The 24,407-nt window shown below is 38.6% G+C and overlaps 4 protein-coding genes across 4 annotated transcripts; 1 reads left to right on the forward strand and 3 right to left on the reverse strand.

Moving 5' to 3' along the window:
• Positions 1 to 1,192: 1,192 nt before the first annotated feature.
• LOC121909003 (anti-dorsalizing morphogenic protein) lies at positions 1,193 to 4,028 on the reverse strand. The gene is made up of 5 exons (XM_042429352.1): positions 3,202 to 4,028; positions 2,959 to 3,095; positions 2,724 to 2,846; positions 2,428 to 2,617; positions 1,193 to 1,843 (listed from the first exon to the last, which is right to left on the reverse strand). Exons 1-5 carry the CDS (start codon positions 3,614 to 3,616, stop codon positions 1,419 to 1,421), a joined length of 1,290 nt encoding a protein of 429 aa, XP_042285286.1. The 5' UTR covers positions 3,617 to 4,028; the 3' UTR covers positions 1,193 to 1,418.
• Positions 4,029 to 5,140: 1,112 nt separating this feature from the next.
• On the reverse strand, positions 5,141 to 10,085 carry pnhd (pinhead). Its single transcript, XM_042429282.1, has 7 exons — positions 9,480 to 10,085; positions 8,868 to 8,966; positions 8,542 to 8,681; positions 7,935 to 8,211; positions 7,070 to 7,251; positions 6,146 to 6,204; positions 5,141 to 5,465 (listed from the first exon to the last, which is right to left on the reverse strand). Exons 1-7 carry the CDS (start codon positions 9,529 to 9,531, stop codon positions 5,315 to 5,317), a joined length of 960 nt encoding a protein of 319 aa, XP_042285216.1. The 5' UTR covers positions 9,532 to 10,085; the 3' UTR covers positions 5,141 to 5,314.
• A 2,985-nt stretch (positions 10,086 to 13,070) lies between these two features.
• Positions 13,071 to 18,216, forward strand: LOC121908824 (serine/threonine-protein kinase NIM1). The gene is made up of 4 exons (XM_042429133.1): positions 13,071 to 13,983; positions 14,140 to 14,421; positions 15,640 to 15,908; positions 16,191 to 18,216. Exons 1-4 carry the CDS (start codon positions 13,914 to 13,916, stop codon positions 16,947 to 16,949), a joined length of 1,380 nt encoding a protein of 459 aa, XP_042285067.1. The 5' UTR covers positions 13,071 to 13,913; the 3' UTR covers positions 16,950 to 18,216.
• Positions 18,217 to 19,992: 1,776 nt separating this feature from the next.
• On the reverse strand, positions 19,993 to 22,662 carry ccl25a (chemokine (C-C motif) ligand 25a). Its single transcript, XM_042429134.1, has 5 exons — positions 22,588 to 22,662; positions 20,988 to 21,075; positions 20,581 to 20,698; positions 20,360 to 20,459; positions 19,993 to 20,267 (listed from the first exon to the last, which is right to left on the reverse strand). The coding sequence occupies exons 2-5, from the start codon at positions 21,049 to 21,051 to the stop codon at positions 20,241 to 20,243; spliced, it is 309 nt and encodes a 102-aa protein (XP_042285068.1). The 5' UTR covers positions 21,052 to 21,075; positions 22,588 to 22,662; the 3' UTR covers positions 19,993 to 20,240.
• Positions 22,663 to 24,407: the final 1,745 nt, after the last annotated feature.

A 24,407-nucleotide genomic window follows, 5' to 3' on the forward strand; every position in this document is an offset into this window, starting at 1 on the left:
ATTGCATTTTCAAACACATTAGACTTGGTTGCAGTCAAGTCATGCTTACAAGTTCCTAACCTCAGCTTTTCCTGGATGCTTGTCGACAGAGATCATTTGAGGATGACCGCCAAAGTGCTGGCACTGGGTATTGGTGTGGGTATAGTGCAGCATCTGTGCAGACATGAGTTGCGTTCATGAGTGACATGAGTTCAAGTCCTGCAGAAGAATGTTTGGTGAAAGAAAACTGAGTGATACCTGCTGACTGAGCCGAGCCATGATGCCGAACTTCATGTTCTTCATACAACAGGTCTTAGTTTTTGATTCAAGCACAATTCATGTTAAGGAAACATATGATGGAATCAGTAACTACTATCAATATACGATTCCTAATGTACAACTACAAACACTTTATTTACATGAAAAACATATGTAGCTCGTCTTGATATACAGTAGTTATTGTATCCTATGTTATTTGACTGCCCTCCTCATCACAAACGTCCCAGTAAAATTTATATATTCAATCAATTAAGGAGAATTTTTATTGGGCAATGGGTATATTTTGTGTGATAAAATCCATCCCTTTACAGAAAATGAAAACAATGTCAGGAAAAGATCTGACCTAATGTAAAGGAACTAAAATGTTGTGATAATGTTTCACTACACTCTACATTATACATTACACAACTTCATTAACGAATGTTGAGTTTCTATCATAATTTCAGCCAAAAAAAGACTGAAATTACAGATTCAATTTACATTTATACAGCATTTTTGTAAAAAAAGAAAATTTGGGCCACAGGGACAGAAAATTAATTGTTTAGTAGAGTTCTTGTGGAGGGAATACATCCTGTGTATCCCTATGCGGCCATGAAGTCCCTTATATGCAATAACATAATAATCTCAACATCTTATCTGCAAGGGATTTAGTTTGAAATGGGCTGGTTGCAGAAAATACTGGCATTTTAAATGTTTTTTTTCATTTCAGCTTTCATTGTTTCTTAATGGAAATACTGCAAGATTGGGCCGTATTGTTCCAGCACATGTTGTTGAGCATTTGACTCAAACTAAATGAAGGACATTTTTGACTAATTGTTGGATGATTTTGGCAGCTAAATATTTAGCTGCCCTGACATAAAAATCAAGAATAATGTCATATTTTTCAGTGAAAACGATTTTGAAAATATTTTTTTTTACACCATTTATTCTGACTGCATAATCATTCACAACAGAAAACATAAAATATACACATTTACATCTTTCACATGATATCACTTCTATCACTGTCATATATTATAATTTTTGCTTATTTACATATATTACAATGCCACATGTGGGACTCAGCACACGTTAGTTGAGTTTTAAAGGGCAGCTTGTACCAAAACCCGATTTACATTTTTAATCTGTGCAGCCCGACACCAGTGACCAGTTAAGAGATGTCAGTGGCAGCCGCAGCTTCCAGCCACCATGTCGTTATACTGTTTCAGCACAACATTCTCATCATCATCGAAGTATAGCAAGTTGATGGAGAAGAGCTTGTCAGGCACGCAGCACGGTGTCTCGATGCCTTTGATCAGCTTCAGGGCGTTGATGATGGACTGGACGGTGGCGTGGTTGGTCGGCCTCATGTTCTGACCCAGAGGGAAGGGGCAGGAGCCTTTGCAGTGGTATGCATTGTAACCACGGGGAGACACAATCCAGCCTGACCAGCCGATTTCCTCAAAGTCCACGTAGAGGGGCAGGCGCTGGCAGGGCATAGACACACTTTCCTCCTCGCTGTAGTCCAGGGAGCGGGCGCTGCGGGAGGACGGACCGGATATGGGGGCCTGGGGCAGGCTGGAAGTGGCTGCGGTGTCGTTCGGGTCTGGTGAAGGAAAGGAGAGAATTTGTTAGAAAACACATTATTTTATATATTCTAAGAGTTACAGCAGGTTCCCAAAATGCAAAGTTAAGCAATGTAGTGGGTGAGTAGGGGGACAGCAGGTCCTTTAAAGAGTTTGGAGGAAACTGTCATTGATATTCCTAAACATTCTGAGCTCTGTCTTCCTACATTGATCTTATTCTAATACCGGGTTTGGTTAAAAATGTTCTCACCAGGCAGATTTTGAACAGCAAACACCCAATGAAAGTGTGGTTTTGAGCATTAGACACTTGACTTTACTTTAGAAATGCATGTGATAATTGATCTGTAAATGAATAGGTTTGCAAAGTAGGTAAAGACATTTTCGAGTTGTAAATGGGAAAAGGGAAATTCTTGTCACAGATGGAATGATGGTGATAAGTTAGAGAGAGGAGATGGAGGATGAGGAGTTTCCCTAAGCCCCCATAATTCTTATCTACACCCCTGCTTATCAGCAAAATGCCTGCACTTGTTATTTTACTATCACTGGGCATGACTTGATCAATCAACAGAGCGGCACTACAGATAACACAATCAACAAGTCTCACCTGTGCTCTCGAGAGTGGTGGCGCGGCGGCCATCATCAGTGAAGAGGACCAGCATGGGCTGCTTGCTCTGGTGGTGGTTGCGTCCTGAAGCAAAGCGGATCAGTTTCATTTCCATCGGGCTTCCTCCCAGGGTCCGAACCACCACATGAAGCCCCAGGTTACTGCCCTCATCTACCATCCAGGAGCGGACCTTCATAAAGAAGTTCACATAGGTCAATTAAAAGACATTTAGGCAGCTGTGATCAGAATTCAACTACAGTAGTTAATGCAGGCCTTGTAGAGAAGTGGATACTTACAGCTTGTGTAATGGTGAACACTTCCCAACCAGTAGAGTGGACTGGGATGAGTCGAGAAGACAGCAGCTTCCTCTCCTGTGTGTTGTTGTTTTTGGTGGTGTCAAGCAGCTGATAAACACTCACCTGAGTAAAACAGAGTTAATGTAGACAAAATTAGTCATATCCAAGGTTGAAATGTGCATCAGATCATTCAGTTATCCAGATTTTTAATCATTTTACTTTATGCTTTACATACCTGGCAGAAATGATGTCTGTTGAATGTCAGTGTTGCCTGAGGTCGCAGCTTGAAAAGATGGAGCTCTGCAGTGAGAATCTTCTCGGTTCTTGCAACAGTGGACAAATTGAACCTGAACTCCACCTGTTCACTGCGCACTGCAATGGAAATTACACATCATTAGAGACCAGAACAAACGTGACTACATTTCATTTGTCTTCAGCTGCCAGTTTCAAACGCATGCATGCTCGAATCTGATCTTACATTTGTCAAAGAAACTGCGGACAGTATTCCCCTCGAGAAGATAAGGATCCTTGGTCACACCGTCCACATCAGCTACCGTGTTGTACAGATCGAGCATATACTGAGGTGGCTGCTTGTGTCCATGGATAGCAGGGGGGTCCTCCATCCCAAAAACCTCCAGAAGTCTCTTTATGGCAGCTGAGCGGACTTCCTCTGGCTCATTCTCGGCGGTGAAATGATTCTCCAGGTAGTTGAGCGAAGGCCGTGCAGCAGTGCACACCAAAATGGCAAAGCTGATCACAAACATCAACATATCTGAGCCGCGAGTAGTTTCCTGGTGCATCGGTGTCTTCAAACCACACAGCCAGCCAGCAACTTGGAGTTGGAGTGACTGCAGTGTCCAGGAAGCTCGACTTTTTATATCAAATACCCCCATTCCCTCTTCAGTGCCCCCCAAACCCTTGGTAAACAGCAGTAAAGATGCTATTTGGTCGCAAATGTAAATCACCAATCAGCGAATGTAAAGGGAGACTAATGGCGGTGTTAACAAGGTGTGAACCCGATTGTAGATTTTATTCAAGCCCATTGTCTCCACGTCTGGCAATAAAGCCTCAAATAAACTAAATTCAGCTCGACACTTAACGACGAGAGAGTGTATTGTTTTTGGAACATAGGTTTTGTCTGATTTATCAATTTATAGTGGAAGAAAATGTGATACAGTGGAGGGAATAAACTTTGAGCTGATCTCATGAGGAAGTGCTCTCGCCATGGGAGGTTAACTGCGCCCAAATGAATCCATTAATTTAGAATAATGGGCACAGTGTCTTAGGTGGAAACCAATTACTTCGATAAAGAGAAGGGTGTCGCTGGCTACACGTCTTGAGATTTACATAACTGCTTATTCAGTTACAGCTGGATAATCATCAAATTTGAAGTTTTCTATTTGTAAAAGCATCCAAACTCCATCTGGTCTGACCTCGTGCGTGGCGGTGGTAAAAATGTTATTAAACCTGAAAGAAATTTCAACTGACATCATTTTCTTCGCACACTTTGGAGCAGATTTACATCTCCTAGAGATGTAGGCACTGTGTCTCATACTGACTGTGGGAGGTAAACTATAAACTGTGAGTCTAGATGCAGAGTTTATCGCCATCACCTCTCTACGTGCAGAAATATCAAATAATTAAGTGCTTCTCAAAATTTTACATCAATTCTGACTTCAGAAGTCCACCTTTTATTCTTTAAACCTGCTTGTTTTCACTTATTCTTTAAAGCCAACTCAATTTATTTCTAGGGAACTCGGGAGTGGCGCACTGTGCCATTTGGTGCTTTTGATCCTTACGCACAATTACGCACGAGCAAAAGACAGATTGGGACTGCAAAAAAGTTCCCCCACTGTAGTAAACGTTTAAGGCATCAAAGTATTTTTGTACATGACACCTTGCAAGCAGGCCATAAAACTTCTTGTCTTTAGAAGACACAGAAAACTGTGACACAAACGTGTTGTTTCACACGTTTATATCAAAATAAGGACCTATTGACTCTTTGCACGTGTGTTTTTTCAAAGGGACATTTGCTAAATTGGTTGGCTTTTCATGTTGTCCTTCCTAGTGTTTCTTCAAAGCTTCATCCTGGCTCTTTCAAACTTAAGAGTCTGATACTGATTAAAATTTAGATTTAGATTCAGATTTCATAAATTCTTGTCTTCAAAGTTTAAATGATGATCTTTTCAGGCCTGTCGATACTTGCTTGTGTTTCTTTTGAATGAACTTGTTTTCTACCCTCAAACCAGAATTTTATATATTAATTACATTAATTACATTCCTATAGTAATCTGAAGGTGGACCAGTGTAATTTTCTTAGTAATATTCCAGGGATAACTTTCCAAAATGTTTTATTTGCAGTTTGTGCAAAATGTGTTGTACAATAACAAGTCCTCACAGATTGTTATGGTATTAAATTTATTTACAAAATTAGGATTTTACATATATTACATATAATACAATAATACTTTAGGGTAGCAAATTCTTGAACAAATGTCCCAGTTGTTTGCTGGAGTTATGCAGCCACTGTGGGTCAAAGCTTTGGAGCTGAGTAGATCTTGGGAGTTGTTTTCCAGTAGGGGGAGCTATCTTCAGTTTTGGCAAAGGCAGGAAGTAATGGAGAGGACGGTGCGTATCTGTCCATGCTGGTTGAGGAAGCTGTTACTCTCATAGCCCTGAGGAACGCAGGAATTGGACTGTCTTTCAGTCCACAAGTGGCAAATTTCTGGATCAGATGGACTCCTGCAGCAGAAAAAAAAACATTTAAAATCACTTTATGCAATACTTAAAACAACTACTTTGTGTTTTGTATGTCTGTCTCCCAATACATTGATCTTTCACAAAAACATCACTTAACATATAGCTTACTGTCAGTATCTCCAGTTAAACTGTGACTTTCAACTTAGTATGTGAAGTTATTTTGTCCTGTGAGTTTGTCTACTGATATTTTAAGTTTTTATTGTCTGTCTCAAATAGGAGGATTCCTGTTTAAACTTAAACTTATTATGATTCGTTCAATAATATGTCGACAATAACCTACAACTGAGCAATACATTAGATATTTGAATTAGTCCCAACTAGACCAGCAGTAATAAATTCAAAGTGCAACACTTTTCCTCCTTAGAATGTAACTATAATTACATGATGAAGGAACTATAAGCTATATTTTGAATGTGGACTTCTTATTATTTTCATATACTTAAGATAAAGTGGCATTAACACTGTTGGAAGTCTGCTACAATCAGTAAAGCAGAAGGTATAAAAGGGACATTTGGTGTAGGAATTAACCTTAAAAGGCCAACATGCTGAGTGCAGAAGGTGTTAGAGCTCACAGGCAATTGTTATGAGAGGGGCAGAGGAGGTGTGTGTGTGTGTGTGTGTGTGTGTGTGTGTGTGTGTGTAGCAGCTGTGTTCATACTTACCTGAGAAGGCATCGGTTTCCTGTAGTGCAACCTCCCATACATCTGCCCACATCTATTTCCTGTGGAAAATTAGCAACACAGAGAGAGAGCAATCAGCTCACAGCTGGTCACAAATATTGACCCAGTAGAGTTGGTGGCCAGCTGCTGTTTAGCATGTCAACTGCTTTGATTCAACACCTGCAGGAGCCATTTGTGTTTGCACCTTTGCTGCTGAAGCAGAGCAGACGACCGAGACTAAATAGCTTCTCCAAGAATTCAACCTTAGTTGTCTTCATCAAGCCTTTCATTTATAGGAAATCTTCCTTTAAAATCACAAACAATGACTTTACATTTTTGTGGTACTGAGAGGGTTGCGAATGCACTTCGTAGGAAGTTCATTTAACGTGAGTTTGTTGACTGTTCTGAGCTGCTGAGAGGAGATTAATCCTTTTGTTTCCCCATTTGCTTCATGGCGTGACCCACAGTATAACACTATGACCCACAAAATGGTTTACATCAAGGTTTTAATCTTGTTTTCCTGCAGAAAAAACACAGCTGTGACTCTTCTTAAATCTCCCAATCTATCATGTGTATTGTTGTATATTGTGTACGAACTTCACATCCTGAAGTTCCTTCACACCAGGATGTGTGGTGCCAGCCAGTGGATTAGCTTGATTAAGTGCTGTCTTCCACACATGCGTCTGATGAATAAAAATACTTCATTACTGTCTGGCACCCAAGTACTCCCCCCATTTCCTCTCATCTTGATCACAAAGGATAGTGTGAAAGCAGCATCACCAGTGAATCACTCTGCTAGTGTTACTTATGCCATGCTAATCAAAGATAAAAAAAAACTTTAAAGGCTGGATTCAAATATAAATCTGAAGTAGGGTATGTTGGGAATAAATGTGGAAAAAAAGAAGAGTCTATGTTTTAGTGACTTACTTTGAGTCTCTCCTCTTTGACTCCGTCCGCATGGTGGACTATTTCATAGTAATACTCCACATATGGGACCCTGTAGCAGCTCTCCTTCAGCTCACAGGCCGCAACTGTCTGGATGAGATCCACTTTGTTGGGAGTTTCCACCAAGGCTGAGTCAAACTTTGTGGGAACACAGGAAAATCCCTCTGTGATTGAGTGATAAGTGAAAAGTTAGAGCCAAACGAGGAGGAAGATGATCCAAATTATAATCCAAACGTAAACAAAAACATTGTCCCGCCTCAGGAAAATTCAAACCACAGGATAAGCTCTTGACTGTTTTTCCCCTGATGCTGTTAAATGTTTGTTTACATCAGTCACGTCTCAACACCCAGCAGAAAAAGTGGCCTATTTGTTCAATTAGGCATAAAAATGATTCATTGCTACATAAAACTATTCAATGATGAATTTGAATTTGGTTAAAATGTATGAATGATGAACCCTATCAGTTCAGTAAATAGTGGTGAATCCAGTGTAGACTGTGTTGAACTCAATGTGTAATAATGCATTAACACAGTGACACTGTACCCTTTTTATCAGGGTAGTTTTGTTGGTGGAAATGCACTAAAACAAAAAGTTGAAATTCATTTAATTTGGGTGTAAAGTTTTGTCTTTTCCAATGAAACCTGCATTGTTGAAACTACATTAAAACCACTGAAACCATATTTCTATATTTTATGGGAACTTCCTGTCTCTCAGTCAAGCGTTTTACATGTGATGAGCTGATCTTCTGTTGAGCATCCCTTCCTGTTTGGGTTGTTGTTTTAGGCGGACAGGTAAAGACACACACACACACACACACACACACACACACACACACACACACACACACCTGGAGAGCCCTTGGACCGGGAGCATCCTCCCACGTCGATGACTGTCTCATACGGCGTCTCGGAGTAATAAGTCCTCAGTGCGGGGACGCGGATGCACTGGGTCAGCTTGATCTCACAGTGGCACTCCTCGATGACCTCCACCTCCCGGGGCCCCTCGAACAGAAGCACCCGGTCCACGCGCATCCCGGTCGGCTCACACACCTGGTTCAGCCCGCAGGAGGGCAGCTGCTTCAGCGGCTCTGAGCTCTCTGCAGCAGCAGCTCCGCGCGTCCGCAACTTTTGTGAGGGGAGAGAAATTATTTGTTAGGCAAGTCGAAACATGTTTTTGTGCCTTTAAATAGTGCAAATGTTCTAAGTTGGTATATTTTTATTGCATGGTTTATACAGAGCTCCCCAACAGTTTATATAGACCTTGCAAAATAAGATTCCGTGTATTTTGGTAATTTATTTGCATTAGTACTGATATTTCGCATAAATCTTATATGTTTTATGATACACTGACAACATGTAAGTCAATAAAGTAGCCTTGACAGATAATCACAAAGTTGCAGCGCACCCCTGTGGTGGTTTTGGGGAACTGCATCTGGGGAACTGCCCATCACTTACTTTTTTGCTCCTGAGAAATTCCAGCATTGAGGAATGTTTTGAGGATTCCTGCTGTCCTGCTTCATGTGATGGCCTAGGTGCCCCCCCACAGTGAGACCTGCACATTCCCACATCCACACTGACAGGACTCCCAGAGATGTCTGAGGAGAGAAAAAAAGCAAAAGATATTCGGTTTTAGACAGGAATGATTATTATTACAGTGGTTATTATTTAATTCTTTGCTTTTAAATTTCCATCACACATGCATTAGATTGCAAATTAAAACTCATGTGTTTTACTGATGGCCAAAGATGATCATGACCATGTGGAGAAATGTGGGGCTTTACCTTGGCCGATATAGACAAAGTGGCTCTGTCTTTTACAGCACACTCTCTGTGAGAACAGGTTTCTGTGATCTGTGATGTGTTTGCTCAACACTCCCGTTGCTGGAAAACATAACACAAACACTATTCAGTGTCTTGACATTGTTATAATATTACTTGAGAAGGAGTCAGCATTCTTTTTTTGTAAGATGCTATCACAGTATTTTTTTACAACAAGTTAAACACTTGAACACAACAGTGCAAGGATCTAAGTACTTTCACATCATTGGTTGACAATAAAAAACATTCATCAGGATTATTTTAGCCCAAATACAAAATATTTCTAGAGAAAAGATTTTTAAAAAGTGTTTACTCTCAATTACATAATTTCAAAAAATCTTAATATCACATCTAATATGTTTTGGATGTGCAAGAAAAAAAAACAGTTTTAAAGTAATTTGACCCACCTCGCTCTGCAGATGCAGTTATACATGAGAAACCCTTCTAATACTTATGCTTACCAGCCAAATAAATAGGGATTTGCAAGTACATTTGAGAAGACAGATGTCAGACCAGTTAGAGCATGTTTCTATATCAATGTCACAGCAGCAGTAGAATAGAGCAAACAGTACTTACAGGTCAGGTGGAGGGCACACAGGAGAAGAAGGCACAGTCTGAGTACATCCATGGCTTTAGTTCAAATCTGCTCGTCAGCTGCCAGATCCTGAGTGTCCCTCTTCTCGCTGACGCCTCTGATATTTATACAGGATCAAGATTCAACCCCAGATGTCACCTGAAAACAAGGTCTCAAAGTGGTGTGGAGTCAAAAAAAAAAAAAAAAAAAGGGGAGAGCTAATCAAATTTCCATGCTGAATGCTTTGTGGTGATGGTGTTCTTACAGCCAGGGGCCACTTCAAAGGCGACCTCCAAAATAAAGCATTGAGTTTTCACCTCTTGTCTGTTTCTGCAGCAGAGAGGATCCAGTGGCTCGAGTGTGTCAACCAGGCCCGAGCTCACCCTAATGAAGTGCTTAAGTAGCCTTGAGCCATTAAAGCGGCGCTCATTCAAAGGCATTAATCATCTTTTATCTCAGGGGGAAGGTGTTTAGCACCTCTGACTTAAAACAAAACCTGACCCAAACTCATAAACAGGATCAGCGTGGGGGCCTGAGCCTCCCCTTCAGAAAACTCCCAGCACCTTTGTGTTTATTCAACATGACACCAAATGGCCAGACCTCGCAGAACTGCCCTTCAAATCTCTGCCTGTTTTTCTCCTCAGAGGAAGGGGAAAGATTAAGAGTAAAATACTATATATTGAAAATGCTTCCACACATGTAACTTTCTAAAATATAAGAAAAAACACAGTATAATAGGAAAAAGTCCAAGAATACACCTTATGTTTTGCCAATTAAACATCTAAAAGGAGAAACCCTCTGCTTTAATCCTTTCCCAGACATCTTATATCATGTTTTTAAAAATCTTAACTTTAATCACAGGAAAAAAAAAAGTTTGCCTGCATAATAATCTCAGTATTTTACTGATTTCCCATTCATATCTTAATAAGGTGTTAGTCCGTCTTTGATGTGCTGATGTGATCCCCTCATTTTCACCAGGATCAACGGATCATCGTCAGGATAGTCATCAGCACTCAGACACCTTGATTAAGGTGACGCCTCGCTGCAGTTTCAATTGTTGATTCCTTTCTTTAAGTGCAAACAAATCACACTGAAATTCTATCATAATCCTGGTAAAACCCAGATTCTTAGTAATTAGTTGATTTAATTATCTAGATAATACAATATGAAAAAACCCCGGTAAAAACCCCATAAAGTTGGCTTGAGTTTCAGGCCGTTAAGGGGGTTATGAAACTGTGATATTATTTGTAATGTGAATATAATGTTGTGTTTTGTTTTGTTTCTGTCTGTTTGCAGCCTTATTTTAGAGGCTATCAGTGGAAACAGGCTATTAAGTTTGAGACTCACAACTAAAAAAAAAACAGTGTGAGTTTGATAATATGACTCACAACTTATTAACAAATTAAACGCTGTTATGTTGGCAAAGCGATCTCACTGTAAAGTCCATTTTCTGTAGCTTTTGATCACATCACATGACCTTCCTCATCAGATGAATTGTGGATGTTTAAATTTTCATTTTCTGAGCACTTTAATGACTTTTCTCCCACATAAGCTTTAAAGCTGAGATTGCTGAAAGTGTTTTCTTGAAATTGGAAACAGCAGATAGAAAAACAATCTAACCAAAGACCATGTGATGTGATTGAAAGCTCCAGAACAGCTACTAATGGACCTTATGGTGAGGTTGTGCCAACTGCTGTTGCCAAGGTCAAGAATGAACTTTCAATCAATTGCTGTGTATGTTTTCCACTTTTGGAAATTCTTAAGAATCTACAAAGGTGATTTTTAAAAGGATTATTCAGCATGATTTTGGGGACATGAAAAAAACACAAATTTATTTCTTTATTTTATTTATTGGCCATGTGATAGTGGTGTCACATATGGTCCACAAAATGATTTTGCTTGTGAATCTCTCCCAGCCATTCAACTGTCTTAGAGTATAGGCCCATTGTGTCTTTCCTTTAGACAGCTTTAATGCCTATTTTTGTCTATTCTCATCTCTCAAAATCTCAGATGATAAAGTAAGTAAGTAACTTTATTTATATAGCACCTTTCAAGAGCAGAGATGTCACAAAGTGCTTCACAGAGGAAATAAAGCATAAACATACATACAAACATGAAACTATAAAAAACAGAAATAGATAGAAAATAGAAAAATTACACAAAGGTAAGTTTAAAAAAATGGGTCTTGAGCTGCTTTTTGAAGGTGTCCACAGAGTCCGCAGATCTTAAATCCAAACGGAGATAGTTCCAAAGTTTGGGAGCCACAACCTCAAAAGCATCGTCTCCTTTAGTTTTAAGCCTAGATTGAGGAACAGTCAGCAAACTCTGATCAGAGGACCTTAAAGACCTGCTGGTGACATACAGGGCAGGTACCTGACTATGCAGCGCTCTAAAGGAGATCACAAGAAGAAGAAGAATCGGATTCTGAATTTGACAGGGAGCCTGTGAAGAGCAATCAGAATCAGTGTCAACACGAGACCTTTCGGAAGACCTGGTCAAGAGTTTAGCAGTAGCACTTTGGACCACTTGTAAATTCTCACGCTGGAGAAAAGAGAGATACAGTAGTCAAGACGGGTCAGTATAAAAACATGGATTAACATTTCCATCTCTACTTGAGACACATTAGGCCTGAGCTTTGCAATGTGTCCCAGCTGGAAAAAACAAGAGTGAATCAGACCCTTGACATGTTGGACCAGAGTCAGATCCTGGTCCAAAGTGATGATTAGATTTCTTACGGAGGATTTAACCAATGAGGTAAGAGACCCAGGGACAAAACTATAGGAAATAAGGTTTTCTTTCTCTTTTTCTTTCTGTACTGGATGAAACTTTTCAGAACCTACAACTGATGTCACAGCATAGTTTTTTGTCCTGAAAAATAATGAAAATGCTCCTTATTTGACAGTCATTTAACATTTACAATCCCAACTGTTCGAATGCAGCCTCTCTTCCCATTCCAGTAAACCTCTCCTCATTAGATTCAGTTCAATACCGCACATGCTGAGATGATCACTGAGGCGTTGATTGGATTATACTCGTAACATGAACATGCAGCTTATGCATGATGAATGCTAGACAATCCCTGTGTTTAGTCTGGGCAGCAGAGGTTGACCTGAGTGACGAGTAGCAGACAGTGTGTCTGTGCAAACCTTCTGGCCTTGTGTCTGTCTAGTGTCATGGCCACTGTCTGGGTCACTATGTAGCCGGTTCAAAGGGCCACAGTAACACAAGCTACCCTGTGTGTTCACATCTTTTAGCTTTTGACAAAGTAGCCTAAAGTATAGGTTCACAATGTTTCAAGTCTGTCTTTATAACAAAATAGCAGTAATAATTTTTCTTGTTCATACTGGCCATGAGATCCCTTCATAATGCACTTACGATGTAAGTGAAAGTTTATCTGATGCTAATATGTCCAAATCAGTCAAATCAAGTAGATAGCTTTCAAGATTACAGTCTTTTTAGTGCCAAATTCCCTCTGTTATTATTCTTCCACCGCAGCTCAACAGGGAAACACTGTCTGATGAAACACAAAGAGGTCATTTGAAACTAAAAAGACTGTAAATGTGGCAGATATCCACTTTATTTGACTAACTCAGATGGCTGAAGCCTCATATAAGCTTCAGGTAAAAATTTTAAATACTTTTTTCCTCAAAACAAGGATTTTGTCCCTCTTCACTTACATTGTAAGCGCATTTAAAGGGGACATTTTAATGGCCAGAACAAACTGGAGGAAAGATTACAGCAAGCAAAAATTGTTTCAGTGTTCATATGGGCACCTGACTGTTGTTTTAAAACAGACTTGAAAAATTGTTAACTTATCTAAATGATGAGAATTTGAATTATTTCAGACCAGTGCAGCAACACAATACATCTGACAAAGTAGAATAAATAATTGGCTAATGCTGTTGAGAGGGAACTGAACCACTCTTACTTCCATTATAACCTTGTCCCAGCCCCTTGACCCCGAACAATAATGATGGTCGCATTGTAAAGGTAATCCTATCAGTGTCCTTTACAAGCACCTGCATCCGGCTGGAGATTCATGTCTAGGGGTTAAAGTAGCCTCTGTAAAGCCTGTCTGTTGTCTTGTCTGTGTGGGAGGAGTCCAACACTCAGGGATTACAGGGTGACATATTCTGGATTATACAACAGGAGACAATACCATAGCAGAGGGACAGAGCTGGGGACAAAGAGCAGTGGCACTACAGCAGCATCTGGACACGCAGTTGGTTTTCTGAGGAATATTTTCCTGATGCATACAGATGCTTTTGAATTCACATCATGCAGCTCATGTCTTTTCAGGTTACTCTTTTCCTTCAGTTTTTGGTTTGTGGAAATTAGTTTTCTCTGTAATTTACCACCTTCTTGTTTTTTAAACTTCTCAAGAACTCATATAACAAAGAAAAACAGAGTTTCTTCCAGTGCCTGGGATAGGAATCATGTATTTGAACAACAGAAATAATGCCATCAACACAGAAAGGAGTAAGAAGAACGTAAAAGGGAAAACATGTGAGTACAGACGCAGAGCTAAATTTAAATGTTCGCATTTAATGATTTGGATAGACTTTGGTTAAACATATTATGATGCTGTAAATATTTAAATACATAAACATTCCTGTTGCATCCCAAAGTTTAACACCAGTCTGATTCTTCTTTCCTTCTCAGGGGCTCAGCTGAAATCAACTCCACATCAGGAATTCATCACCCTGACTTCTCCAAAAGTTAGGGAAAGGAATAAAAATGTGGAGACAAAGGAGAACATGACGGAGGAGCAGGAGGCGATGCAGCGTACCACGTTTGGGAAGGCCCTCTATGATCTGAGCCATTCAGAGAAGGTGATGAATGATCTGATATTTGGACGGCGGGTTGGGCTCTACGAGCTGAGAGGGGAGATCGGCTCCGGCAACTTCTCCCAGGTTAGATTGGGAATACATGACCTGACCAAAGGTGAGATATTCCATGCTTTGCCTTTTACCCCCATTTTCACAGCAACAGTAAGCAGGCAGAACACAGGCTGTAAATGGACAGTTGATGCTCTTTTTTAGTTATACGACTTATTGAAATTGATCACAGAAAATGTGTGATCAGTGTTTACTAACATAAATATATCAATCTAGTTGGTTTCAAGGCCTGTACAAGAGTTATTGCCATAAATGTTCCAAAGAAATGTTACGTTGGCCAGAAAAGGTCACACCCCTTTATATCCCTCCCCAGTAAAACATCTGAAGCACCACTGCTGTTTCAGTTTGGGACTCCCCCAATACCTCCCACTTTTTAGAACAATTACTTCTTAAGTTTGAGGAATAATGCTGGATATAGTTTCTATTTTTCTAACTGTCAAAAAATCCCACAAAGAGACCAAAACCAGCAGTGTTCATCTCTAAACACTTTCAGACTTTCCCAGCATCTCTGTGACTCTCAAACCTTTGTTCGTACTACCTACCTCCTTACTACTACTTAAGATATGTTTAAAAATGGGTCAGAAATATATACTTTCATATTAAGGGAAACTTAATAATTTCCTCAAACAGCTGGGCACTGTAGTTTTTGGCAAACATTTCTCAAAAAGGAGTATTTGTGTTTATTGGGAACTTCAGTGAGTATTTCCAGCAGCAGGATGATTCATGTAGGATTGACTAAAAATAAACTGCAGTGCTCATGTTCATATTCATGAAGGAAGATGTCATCCAGTGTAACTGTGATTTTAATGTGTGTTTAAAAACATTTTACACAAAAATTGAGTTGTATGGGAATATGATATAGCAGGCCTTTGCTACAGAAATAATACCTGTTGGATGAGTTCATTTTTATCTTTATGTTTTTATCTTTTCATTGGATTTGTTGACAATAATAATAATAATAATAATAATAATAATAATAATAATAATAATAATAATAATAATAATAATAATAATAAAACATTATCATCAGATGTATTCAAAATGCAAATGTATTAATGTGCTATAAAAAATGTAATAACTGTCAAACAACACTACTTATGTACACTACTACTTACTCTGAAACAATAATCTAAACATGAAAGGATCACTCTGGCACAGAATTGTAAGTATGAAAATATAGAAGGACATAAATCATTCACAACTTAGGAATAAGATGTGTTTAATTCTTGATGACTCACTGTCCATATCTGTCTCGCCCTGATAGAGAGAGTGGCAGTTAAAATCCTGGATAAGGTGCGTCTGAACAAGCAATCACAGGCACTTTTTGCCTCTGAAATATCTTGCATGGAGAAGCTTGCCCACCCCAACATAGTGCGTCTGTATGAGGTGGTGGAGACGTTCAAGAGGCTCTATCTGGTGATGGAGTATGCCAGTGGGGGAGAGCTGTTCTGTCGGATCAGCACCAGGGGGCGCCTCTCTGACCTGGAGAGCAAGCTTGTGTTTTCTCAGGTCTTGTCTGCAGTCAAACACATGGTAAGTCAGCAGTAGCCTTCAGGTAAACACAGTGAGAAAAATCAAAGAAGTGATACCTAGCACAGTAAAATGATAACACATCATTTAATAATACTTTTTATTTTTTGTATCTAATATTTTAGAGCTGTTGTGTAATGAATCCAGGCAATGATAACACTTAAGAATACAGCTTTTCAGTTGGCTTTGCTTTTTAAAGTTCTCGTACCTTAAACCAGCTGTGCAGAAGATCTTTTTAACTTTCTAATTCCTCTTTAAACATTTACCTCCTTTCTCTTTTCCCAGCATGATAGTAATATCGTCCACAGGGACCTGAAAGCAGAGAATGTCTTCTACACCAGCACCTACTGCATTAAAGTGGGTGACTTTGGTTTCAGCACATTCTGCTGCCAACCTAACGATGTCCTTCACACTTCCTGTGGCTCTCCACCTTACGCAGCCCCCGAGCTGTTCAAAGAGAAAGGCTACATCGGTCAATATGCAGATATTTGGGCTCTGGGTATCTTACTTTACTTCATGGTGACTGCCACTATGCCATTCAAAGCTACCAACACAGGCAGGCTTAAGTGTTGTATCCTGCAGGGTTCCTATGCCATTCCCTCTTATGTACCCGCATCCTGCCAGGAGATCATTAAAGGCCTCCTGAGGCCCGTGCCTGTGGATCGCCTCACTGTGAAACAGATCATGGCCAGTGACTGGATGAGAGGCATTGAGTACCCTCAGGCCTACCCTACTTGTAGCACTACACCCTCCCACCTGGCCGAGCCCTCCTACAACCTCAGCTCAGATGAACTAAATGTTAAGGCAGCTTTGGAGGATCTTGGTATCACAAAGGTCCATCTCATCAACAATGGCTTAGATTTGAGAAGCCCCGTTACTGGGGCTTACCGGATTTTGTTACATCGCATCCAGAAGAGAAGGTCTGTGGAAGCTGTGGGCTACAATCAGACGTGCACCAAAGAGTCCCAGAACAGACTCAGATGGAGAGCAGGCTCAGATGGCCTGCTGAATAAACGCCACTCTGTGGTCTGTATCATTATGTAGTTTTTTTCTTAACAGAATTAGATCATATATTTTTGCCTTCTTTCCGAGAATTAAATGAGAACATTGGTGCAACTGTCAGACATGAGATTTATGTTGGTCTCCTCATCCAACTCTTAGAATAAACAAAGCAAATAAGCATTTGCAAAATGTCAAACTGTAATGTCAAACAAAATGTAAATTATTCCTTTAATAGTATTCCTATTGTTGTAGCAAAGCTAAAAAGGGCAGACCTTGGCTTCAGATTTGACTTTGTCTATGAATACATGCTCTCATATTACTGGAAGTCACTGTGGATAAAAGTATAGACCTAGTGGCAGATTCTGTGACCAGACTTGGCACTCTTCTGTCCACTAGCATAACATCTAAAGTTTTTATAGTGTGAGCTACATTTAAACTAACTGAGCATGAAAGAAATTTCACATGGGGGCTGAAAAAGAAGAAATGATCCCTCTTCCAGTAAGGCAACAGGAACATGACAATAACAAAACCACATCCATTTTTTTTTAAATAAATGAGTGAAATGTCAAAGAAAAGTGAGCAATAGCAACGGCCAGAAAGGATCGATTTCATTTCAGTTTTCTTTCCAGATCCAGATTTCTTTGATATTCAAGAGCTTGGACTTGTGAAACATTTCAATCACATTTCCATGACTTTTCCGGGTTATTAATGTGTTTTTGAGATACTGATATCCTTTTCTTCCTTGTTATTTATACTCCATAATAATTTTTCGATGAGAAACAGGAAAAAACTTAATAATAGACTTATTAATAGAAATAATCAAACAAATAAATTAGCAGGCCAATAGGTTACAGGCTATTTGTTTAAAAGGAAAGACAGGGTTAATAACGTGGGCTTAACAATGTGTAACTGCCCCAGAAATTACATACTGACCTTATATTTAAAGGAGGATGAGGAGTCAGTAAATGATGAAATTAGGTTGTTTTTTTATTTCTGTAAAACTAAAAGGGACTCTCTATTTCTGAACTTTCAACTCTTGTATCTCCTTGTGTTTCATACTGTGTGTATCTTTCATTATATTAAAATAGTTGAAACAGTATGTGTATTTGTGTAATTGTAGTGATATTTATTTTTAAAGCATCTCAAGAGGCTTCCTGAATCAGTTCACAGATTTCACTTAGCCTGCAATAGAAAATTGACCTTTACTGATAAAGAATAGACAATTATTAAATCACTACATTTATGGTGCTGCAAAATTGATGTGTCATATATTTAAATAATGTTGACAGGCAAACAATAATTTACAATCATGAGAGCATATTTCACTGCTTGTGGTGCAAGAAGGTAGCTGTTATGACAGCTTTTTGGTCAAATGTGAACGGTACAAAGTATTATGGCAATAAATATAATGTCATTATCAAATTACTTTGTGGTATGCCGTGTTTTATGACTGCTTTCATCTTTCTGTTTCATTTCCCATCGCACACTCTGAAAGGAGTTATGATTTATGATTCCAGCACGTGTGTTAGAACTTGCACAAGACTTCTGTTAACATGAATCTCAAAGGGTTTTTTTTTTTTTTAAGGTGGCAGAGATACAAAAATAGGGAACAAGTCTGTGCTCTGCACTTTTAATGTTTTCATTTCTGTTTTTAGCTATGCTAGCAGCATGACTCTAGGGATAATGATGTTGGTCCACCACTTTGGTCTAGACTGAAATAACTCAACAATTATTGGATGGATTGCCATGAAATCTTGTGAAAGCATTCATGTTCCCCAGAAGATGAATTGTACTTACTTTGGTGATCACCTGACTTTTCCTCTTGCGGTTGTTATTTGTGGTTCAGAGTGAACTATCTTAACAACTATTGGGTAAACTGTCATTAAATTTCCTACAGATATTCAAACTCCTTAGAGGACACATTCTCATGACTTTGGTGATCCTCTGACTTTTCCTTTAGTGTCACTTATTTGATTAAATATCCCAACATCTACTTCATGGATTGGCACACAATATTGTACAGAATTTCATGGTTCCCGGACGATGTGTCCTAATGACTTTGGTGATTCCTTGACTTTTCCTGTAGCGCCACCTGCAGGTTGATGCTTTTGGATGTTATTGAAATATCTCCACAACTACTGGATGGATTGCCATTAAATTTAGTGCAGACATTCATGGTCCCCACAGGATGAATTGTACTAAGTTTGATCTTTCATCAATATCTGGTTAAAATTTCAGTTCATCCAATACTTTGGTTTATAACCAAATACAAACAAAATCTATGACTTCCTCAGCTGTACTTTGTGTTAAGCGTTATTTAGCAAATGCTAGCATGCTAACATGCTAAACTAAGATGGTGAAAATGGTAAATATTATACCTGCCTAAAATCTGTATGATGTTTGGAGTTAAGACACACTTGAAGGTGTGTCCAAACTGTTTAATGAGATTATACACTGATGAGGAAGAAAGAAAGCAGCCTAGTAATAAGGAAACTTAAGACCAGATTGTGCAAACATTATAGGGAGCTCAGCCTTAAGATAAATATTTAGACTGTTATTGCTATATGCTACACATTTCTGAACTTTGCCTCACACCATACAATTTTCAGGAAGCTTATTTTCCACAACTCTTCATAAGTTTTTAAGAAAAGAAAGGGGGTGTCCCTCATCCTCAGAGACTGCGTAAAAACTGTCAAAGATCAAATAACACGTATAATAAACTATCAAAGAATGGATAAAAACATTTATGTGTACATAATCTTGTCCTTTTAAATGACACAGAGCTGGAGGTGATTAACAGATTTATTGTAATAATATTTTGTGGAGATGCATATTACAAACCTTTACAGAAATGTATTAAAAGACAGACATTTAAACAATTTAGAAATTAAGATTTTTCCTTTACTATGACACACATATCATTCAGTCATTTACATTCAACAATTTATGTTTGCAGTTATACAACTATTTGATGGATATCACATGGACACATGCAAAAAATACTCTAAATATTATATTTATGCATAATTATCTTTTACACTCCATCACCATTTAGATGATTAAACAGCTTAATTATTGTCTTAAAAAGCAAGAAAATGGGCACAAATATTCTCATTGTAGCAGCCATACTATTAAAGGCACTTTAATGTGTGGTGGCTGGTCAGCATCAGCTGTTCCACCCTAAACAATGTCATTATTGTGATAAAGCAGAATGAAAGCAAAAGCAATGCTAAAAGATTTCCTTGGCAAACTTCCTTGATTGCCTTCCAGAAGGATGCGCTAACTTCCCCATAAAACCTCTTGATACTTAATGATAAGATATTACAATCACCCTCAGCTTTTCTGTCCTTGTAGATGGTGCTGTGAAGAACAAAGACATCCGTTTGAACATCACTTTACACTTATTAATTTGAATTTATATGCTCAGGCCAAAAACTGTCTTCAGTAATCACCTTGTTGTGGGGTTTTTTGTTGTCAATTCTCTCCATCAGTTCTATCACCCATGTATCCTTTGGGTTTGCGCAAATCATACGGCCCCTCCTCATGGTGAAGCTAAAGAATAAGTGATGCAAACAAATATTAATTTTCAATAGCAATAATAGAAAATGTTTTTAAATAGAAACATTAAGACTTCGGAAAGGCTTTTATTGTCTTTTATTGCATGTGTACTTACATTATTGCAGGGATGTTGCAACCTCCATCTGTTTTCTGTTCTCTGTATTTCACTGCATGTTTCTGAGTGCCTTTGCTCAATCTTCTCACATACTTTAGACAACAGTCATCATAGGAAACTGAAGGATCAGAAATCCAGTACAGTACAGTCAGACATATATGTTCCAGTGCCACCACAGTATGTATGATATAATTTATACAGTATTCAAAGTTAATTGCCTAATAAAAGGCAATTTATGCAATCAGGGTATGCTGAAGTTCTTAAAGGCCATATCCTCCCAAGCAGGTACTTAGGCAATAAAGAAGCCTCATAGACCCTCACTTTATCTTTGCTGTGTGTTCACAGCTATGTATTACATGCCGCCTATGTGACACTAATGCCAGATACAGTGCTTTACTATGTCTTACCTTGTGCCAATGCAAGACAGAGACCGGATAGGATCAGCAAAAAGAACAACGTGTTGAACCTCATGGTGCAGTAGGTATAGTTGCAGCTCTGAAAAAAAAAGATGGATGCAAAAAATAAGAAAGTTTACCTGCAATCAACCTTATCGCGATGTGATTATTGTGCTTCAGTTCCTCCCACGCCTTCCCTATTCACACATGAAAGTCTGAACTTTGAACAAATATTTTATGGTGACTTCATTTGTTATCTATATGCATTCTTGAATGAATCTCAGTCTCTTTTACATTGCGGACCATTTTTGCACTTGTTGAATCAAGCTATCATGGTTCTAAAACATTAAAACACTTGTTTGTTGATGTTCACAGATGTTTGCTGTATTTCTGCTTTCTTGGTCTTTTGGTAAAGAACCAAAATTAATTTCATTGAGTAACGGGGGATTATATTATCCTCACAGTTCATAACGCCCTCGTTAAGTCTCCTTTATATTGCTGATAATAGTGACAGCCTACAGTCTCTGCATTGTGTTGTGATGATGATAATGGCAGACTAATGGCTGACAGTTAGTAGACGACTCCAACGAAGACACACAGACAGCTATGATGTCGATTCAATGATAACTGGTTCTTGCTTACAAGCACTTCGGGATCTGGGGGATACAAGCCCGGTCTCAGTAAAACTATTTAATATAAAAAAAATCATAATCAAAGGAAACTTACAATACTAATAAATGATTTCTGTGACAAAGCTTAATAACCGTTAAATAACAAATTACAGGGCCAACGGTCTAACCTTGACCAGGATCAAAGACTTACTATATTACAAATTACATAAAAGACACTATTCATACAGATGAATCAGTTCACATAGATAATCACGCTGAATGTCAATATAGTTATAATTAGTAATGAAGTCTCTCTCAGATCAGCTATACATTATTATTTACAGGTTTCCATTTAACAGTCACACACTCACCTGGGGGATACAAGCCCGGTCTGACTTGTTCCCCCGGTGATGGGCTATATAGCTGCATCGTTACCTTGGATACTGTGTAGCCTAATATTAAATATGAAATATAAGATAACAGCATAAAAATATGAAAATAATACAAATATGTACACCTTGCAACTATTAAATAAAGGTAAAATTACTGACAAAATTAAAATCTATATTACAAGACTTTTTATTAGACATAGTGACCATTTAAAGCTCAAATGATGTATTTAATGCTTGTATACAATTGCTGTTTGCTGATGCAAATAAACAATAATTTAAAAAAATCAAAATGTTCACTGAGTCCTTGCTCTATACTTGAAAAATCTGTATGAGTTAAAGCATATAATTGTAACCTTAACATCATAAAAATGACCCTTTTGGCTAAAACAGGCACATTTATATGGATGCCATACATGTGCATAAAATTAATGTGATTTAATGTGTCCTGTCATTGATAAAGGAAAATAAAAGAAAGTGTTACCAGTTAAATAAATCTTGTTCTGATGGAATATCATGGCCATTACAAAGCAGCATTTATGTCTTTAAAAGACAAATTATTGAGGAAACCTCAAGTAAAAACAGAGTACTGTGTCATTACAAGTTACTCACCTCTGCTCCAGACGTATAGTGAAGCTCTCTTCTTGTGTCTGTCAACCTTTGCAGGCGAGGCGCTCTTATAAAGCAAGGTCTGCAATGGCTGCAATTAATTATGCAACAGAGTCATTGCCATAAAAGTTTCAAAGAAATGCTACATTGGTCAGATAAAGGTCAACCTCTTTATATAACAACTCCCCCCCCCAGTAATATATTTGAAGCACCACAGCTGTTTCAGCTTGAGATCCCTCAAGTGTCTCCCAGCTTGATCTCATGGTCTTCTCAAATAATTTTGCTTTCAGTTTGACATGCTTGTATTGTTGTTTTCCGGTTGACATTGTGGGTGTAAGTGACATGCTTTTGTGTGTAGCTTTGTATTTTGTCATTGTGTTCTGTGTGTTTTTTGCTTTGTACTGTTTGTTGTTGTGCTGTTGTATGTTTTGATTGTGGGGGACTACAGATGTAAATTAGCTTTGCGCTAACTCTGGTGCAGTGCGTCATTTATGTTAAAATCTGTACACTGTCCCGATAAATAAACACAATACAATTTTTAATGCGATTACTTCTTAAGTTTAGGGAATAAGATATGGATAGTCCATATCAGAACAGACCAGACTTCCCCAGCATCTCTGTGGCTCTCAAACCTTTGTTCCTACTGAAGATATTTTTAAAAATGGGTCCAAAATATATACTTTCATATTTAAGAAAAACTAAATTACTTCCTAAAACAGCTGAGCACTGTAGTTTTTAGCTATACACCACTTATATACAGTAATACTTACTCTGAAACAATAATCTAAACATAAAAGGATCACTCTGATATAGGATTGTAAGGATCAAAATATAGAAGGACATAAATCATTCACAATCATTCACAAGTATGATAGTTGATGCATTTAGCTCCAAGCACCACTGTACAGTTTCACAGAGCTGCTATCAAGGCTGTAGCCTCTTAGTCTTGTTTAAAGCTTCCTGTCACATTTGATAGCTTTTTTTTCTTCGTGTCCTAATCTGTACTCAAACACCCTTGTAATTCATCATTTGTCTCAGTGTAAAGCGATTTTTCCACATATTGTTTTCCGGTTTCATACTTTCCTTTCATGGTTTTCCCCTTTGATAAAAGAAAGGTTAAGTTTCTGCTCACAATGCCAATCAGCCATTTCTTTTTGCCCCGGCATGCAAAGTGAAGAGCGCAGCACATTTGCCAGCATTGCTGTGATATAAACAAGAAGAAACAAAGCCTCAGCACTGCAATCTTCTTCAAGTTGCAACCCAATTCTTTGACCTCAAAGGTGGTGCATCTTTACTAGTCATACAGACTGTTTCTTTCAGGATTTTTGCCTTTATTTGACAGACAGTGTAGACAGGAAACTAGTCTACACCGTCTGTCAGAGGGGTATGACACATGGCACAAGTCCCCCAGCCAGGAGTCAAGCCGTGACCGTTATGGTTGTGTGGTATGCACCTTAGCCATTAGCCCACCAGGGCGCCCTGATACTCAATGCAATTTTGGATGTCCATCAATAATGTATATGCCATTAATGTAAAGGTAATTATTATATATTTGTCAGGTTATCTATCACCATTGCCTTGGGGCTAAGTTGGCAGCCTATTCAAACACATACTTCAACTGCGTACACAGAAGACTCTGGTTTTAAATGTTGATTGCCTTATACTTTAACACTTTTTTGTCAATAATCACATAACTCTTACCTTTTCGTCACATGTACATTAGCTCAGAGGACATGTTCCTTTAATTAGCAGACATCAGATAATTAGGTCATCAGATAGCAGTGCCCCTATTGTTTGATAACGTTGCTATTGAGGCATATTTT

This window comes from Thunnus maccoyii, chromosome 12, assembly GCF_910596095.1.
Source record: "Thunnus maccoyii chromosome 12, fThuMac1.1, whole genome shotgun sequence".
NCBI classification, from domain to species: Eukaryota; Metazoa; Chordata; class Actinopteri; order Scombriformes; family Scombridae; genus Thunnus; species Thunnus maccoyii.

What these genes read in the sequence shown, in the direction of transcription:
- LOC121909003 (XM_042429352.1), bottom strand. Translation starts at nt 3,616, where the DNA reads ATGGGGGTATTTGATATAAAAAGTCGAGCTTCCTGGACACTGCAGTCA. An exon ending in ACAGACATCATTTCTGCCAG is followed by an intron (nt 2,847 to 2,958) that starts GTATGTAAAGCA and finishes TGTTTTACTCAG; the next exon opens with GTGAGTGTTTATCAGCTGCT. An exon ending in TGTTCACCATTACACAAGCT is followed by an intron (nt 2,618 to 2,723) that starts GTAAGTATCCAC and finishes TTCTTTATGAAG; the next exon opens with GTCCGCTCCTGGATGGTAGA.
- LOC121908824 (XM_042429133.1), top strand. Translation starts at nt 13,914, where the DNA reads ATGTATTTGAACAACAGAAATAATGCCATCAACACAGAAAGGAGTAAG. An exon ending in AATACATGACCTGACCAAAG is followed by an intron (nt 14,422 to 15,639) that starts GTGAGATATTCC and finishes TCGCCCTGATAG; the next exon opens with AGAGAGTGGCAGTTAAAATC. An exon ending in TGTCTGCAGTCAAACACATG is followed by an intron (nt 15,909 to 16,190) that starts GTAAGTCAGCAG and finishes CTCTTTTCCCAG; the next exon opens with CATGATAGTAATATCGTCCA.
- pnhd (XM_042429282.1), bottom strand. Translation starts at nt 9,531, where the DNA reads ATGGATGTACTCAGACTGTGCCTTCTTCTCCTGTGTGCCCTCCACCTG. An exon ending in GTGTGCCCTCCACCTGACCT is followed by an intron (nt 8,967 to 9,479) that starts GTAAGTACTGTT and finishes TATGTTTTCCAG; the next exon opens with CAACGGGAGTGTTGAGCAAA. An exon ending in CTTTGTCTATATCGGCCAAG is followed by an intron (nt 8,682 to 8,867) that starts GTAAAGCCCCAC and finishes TTCTCTCCTCAG; the next exon opens with ACATCTCTGGGAGTCCTGTC.
- ccl25a (XM_042429134.1), bottom strand. Translation starts at nt 21,051, where the DNA reads ATGAGGTTCAACACGTTGTTCTTTTTGCTGATCCTATCCGGTCTCTGT. An exon ending in TGCAACATCCCTGCAATAAT is followed by an intron (nt 20,460 to 20,580) that starts GTAAGTACACAT and finishes CTTATTCTTTAG; the next exon opens with CTTCACCATGAGGAGGGGCC. An exon ending in ACAAAAAACCCCACAACAAG is followed by an intron (nt 20,268 to 20,359) that starts GTGATTACTGAA and finishes TGTTCTTCACAG; the next exon opens with CACCATCTACAAGGACAGAA.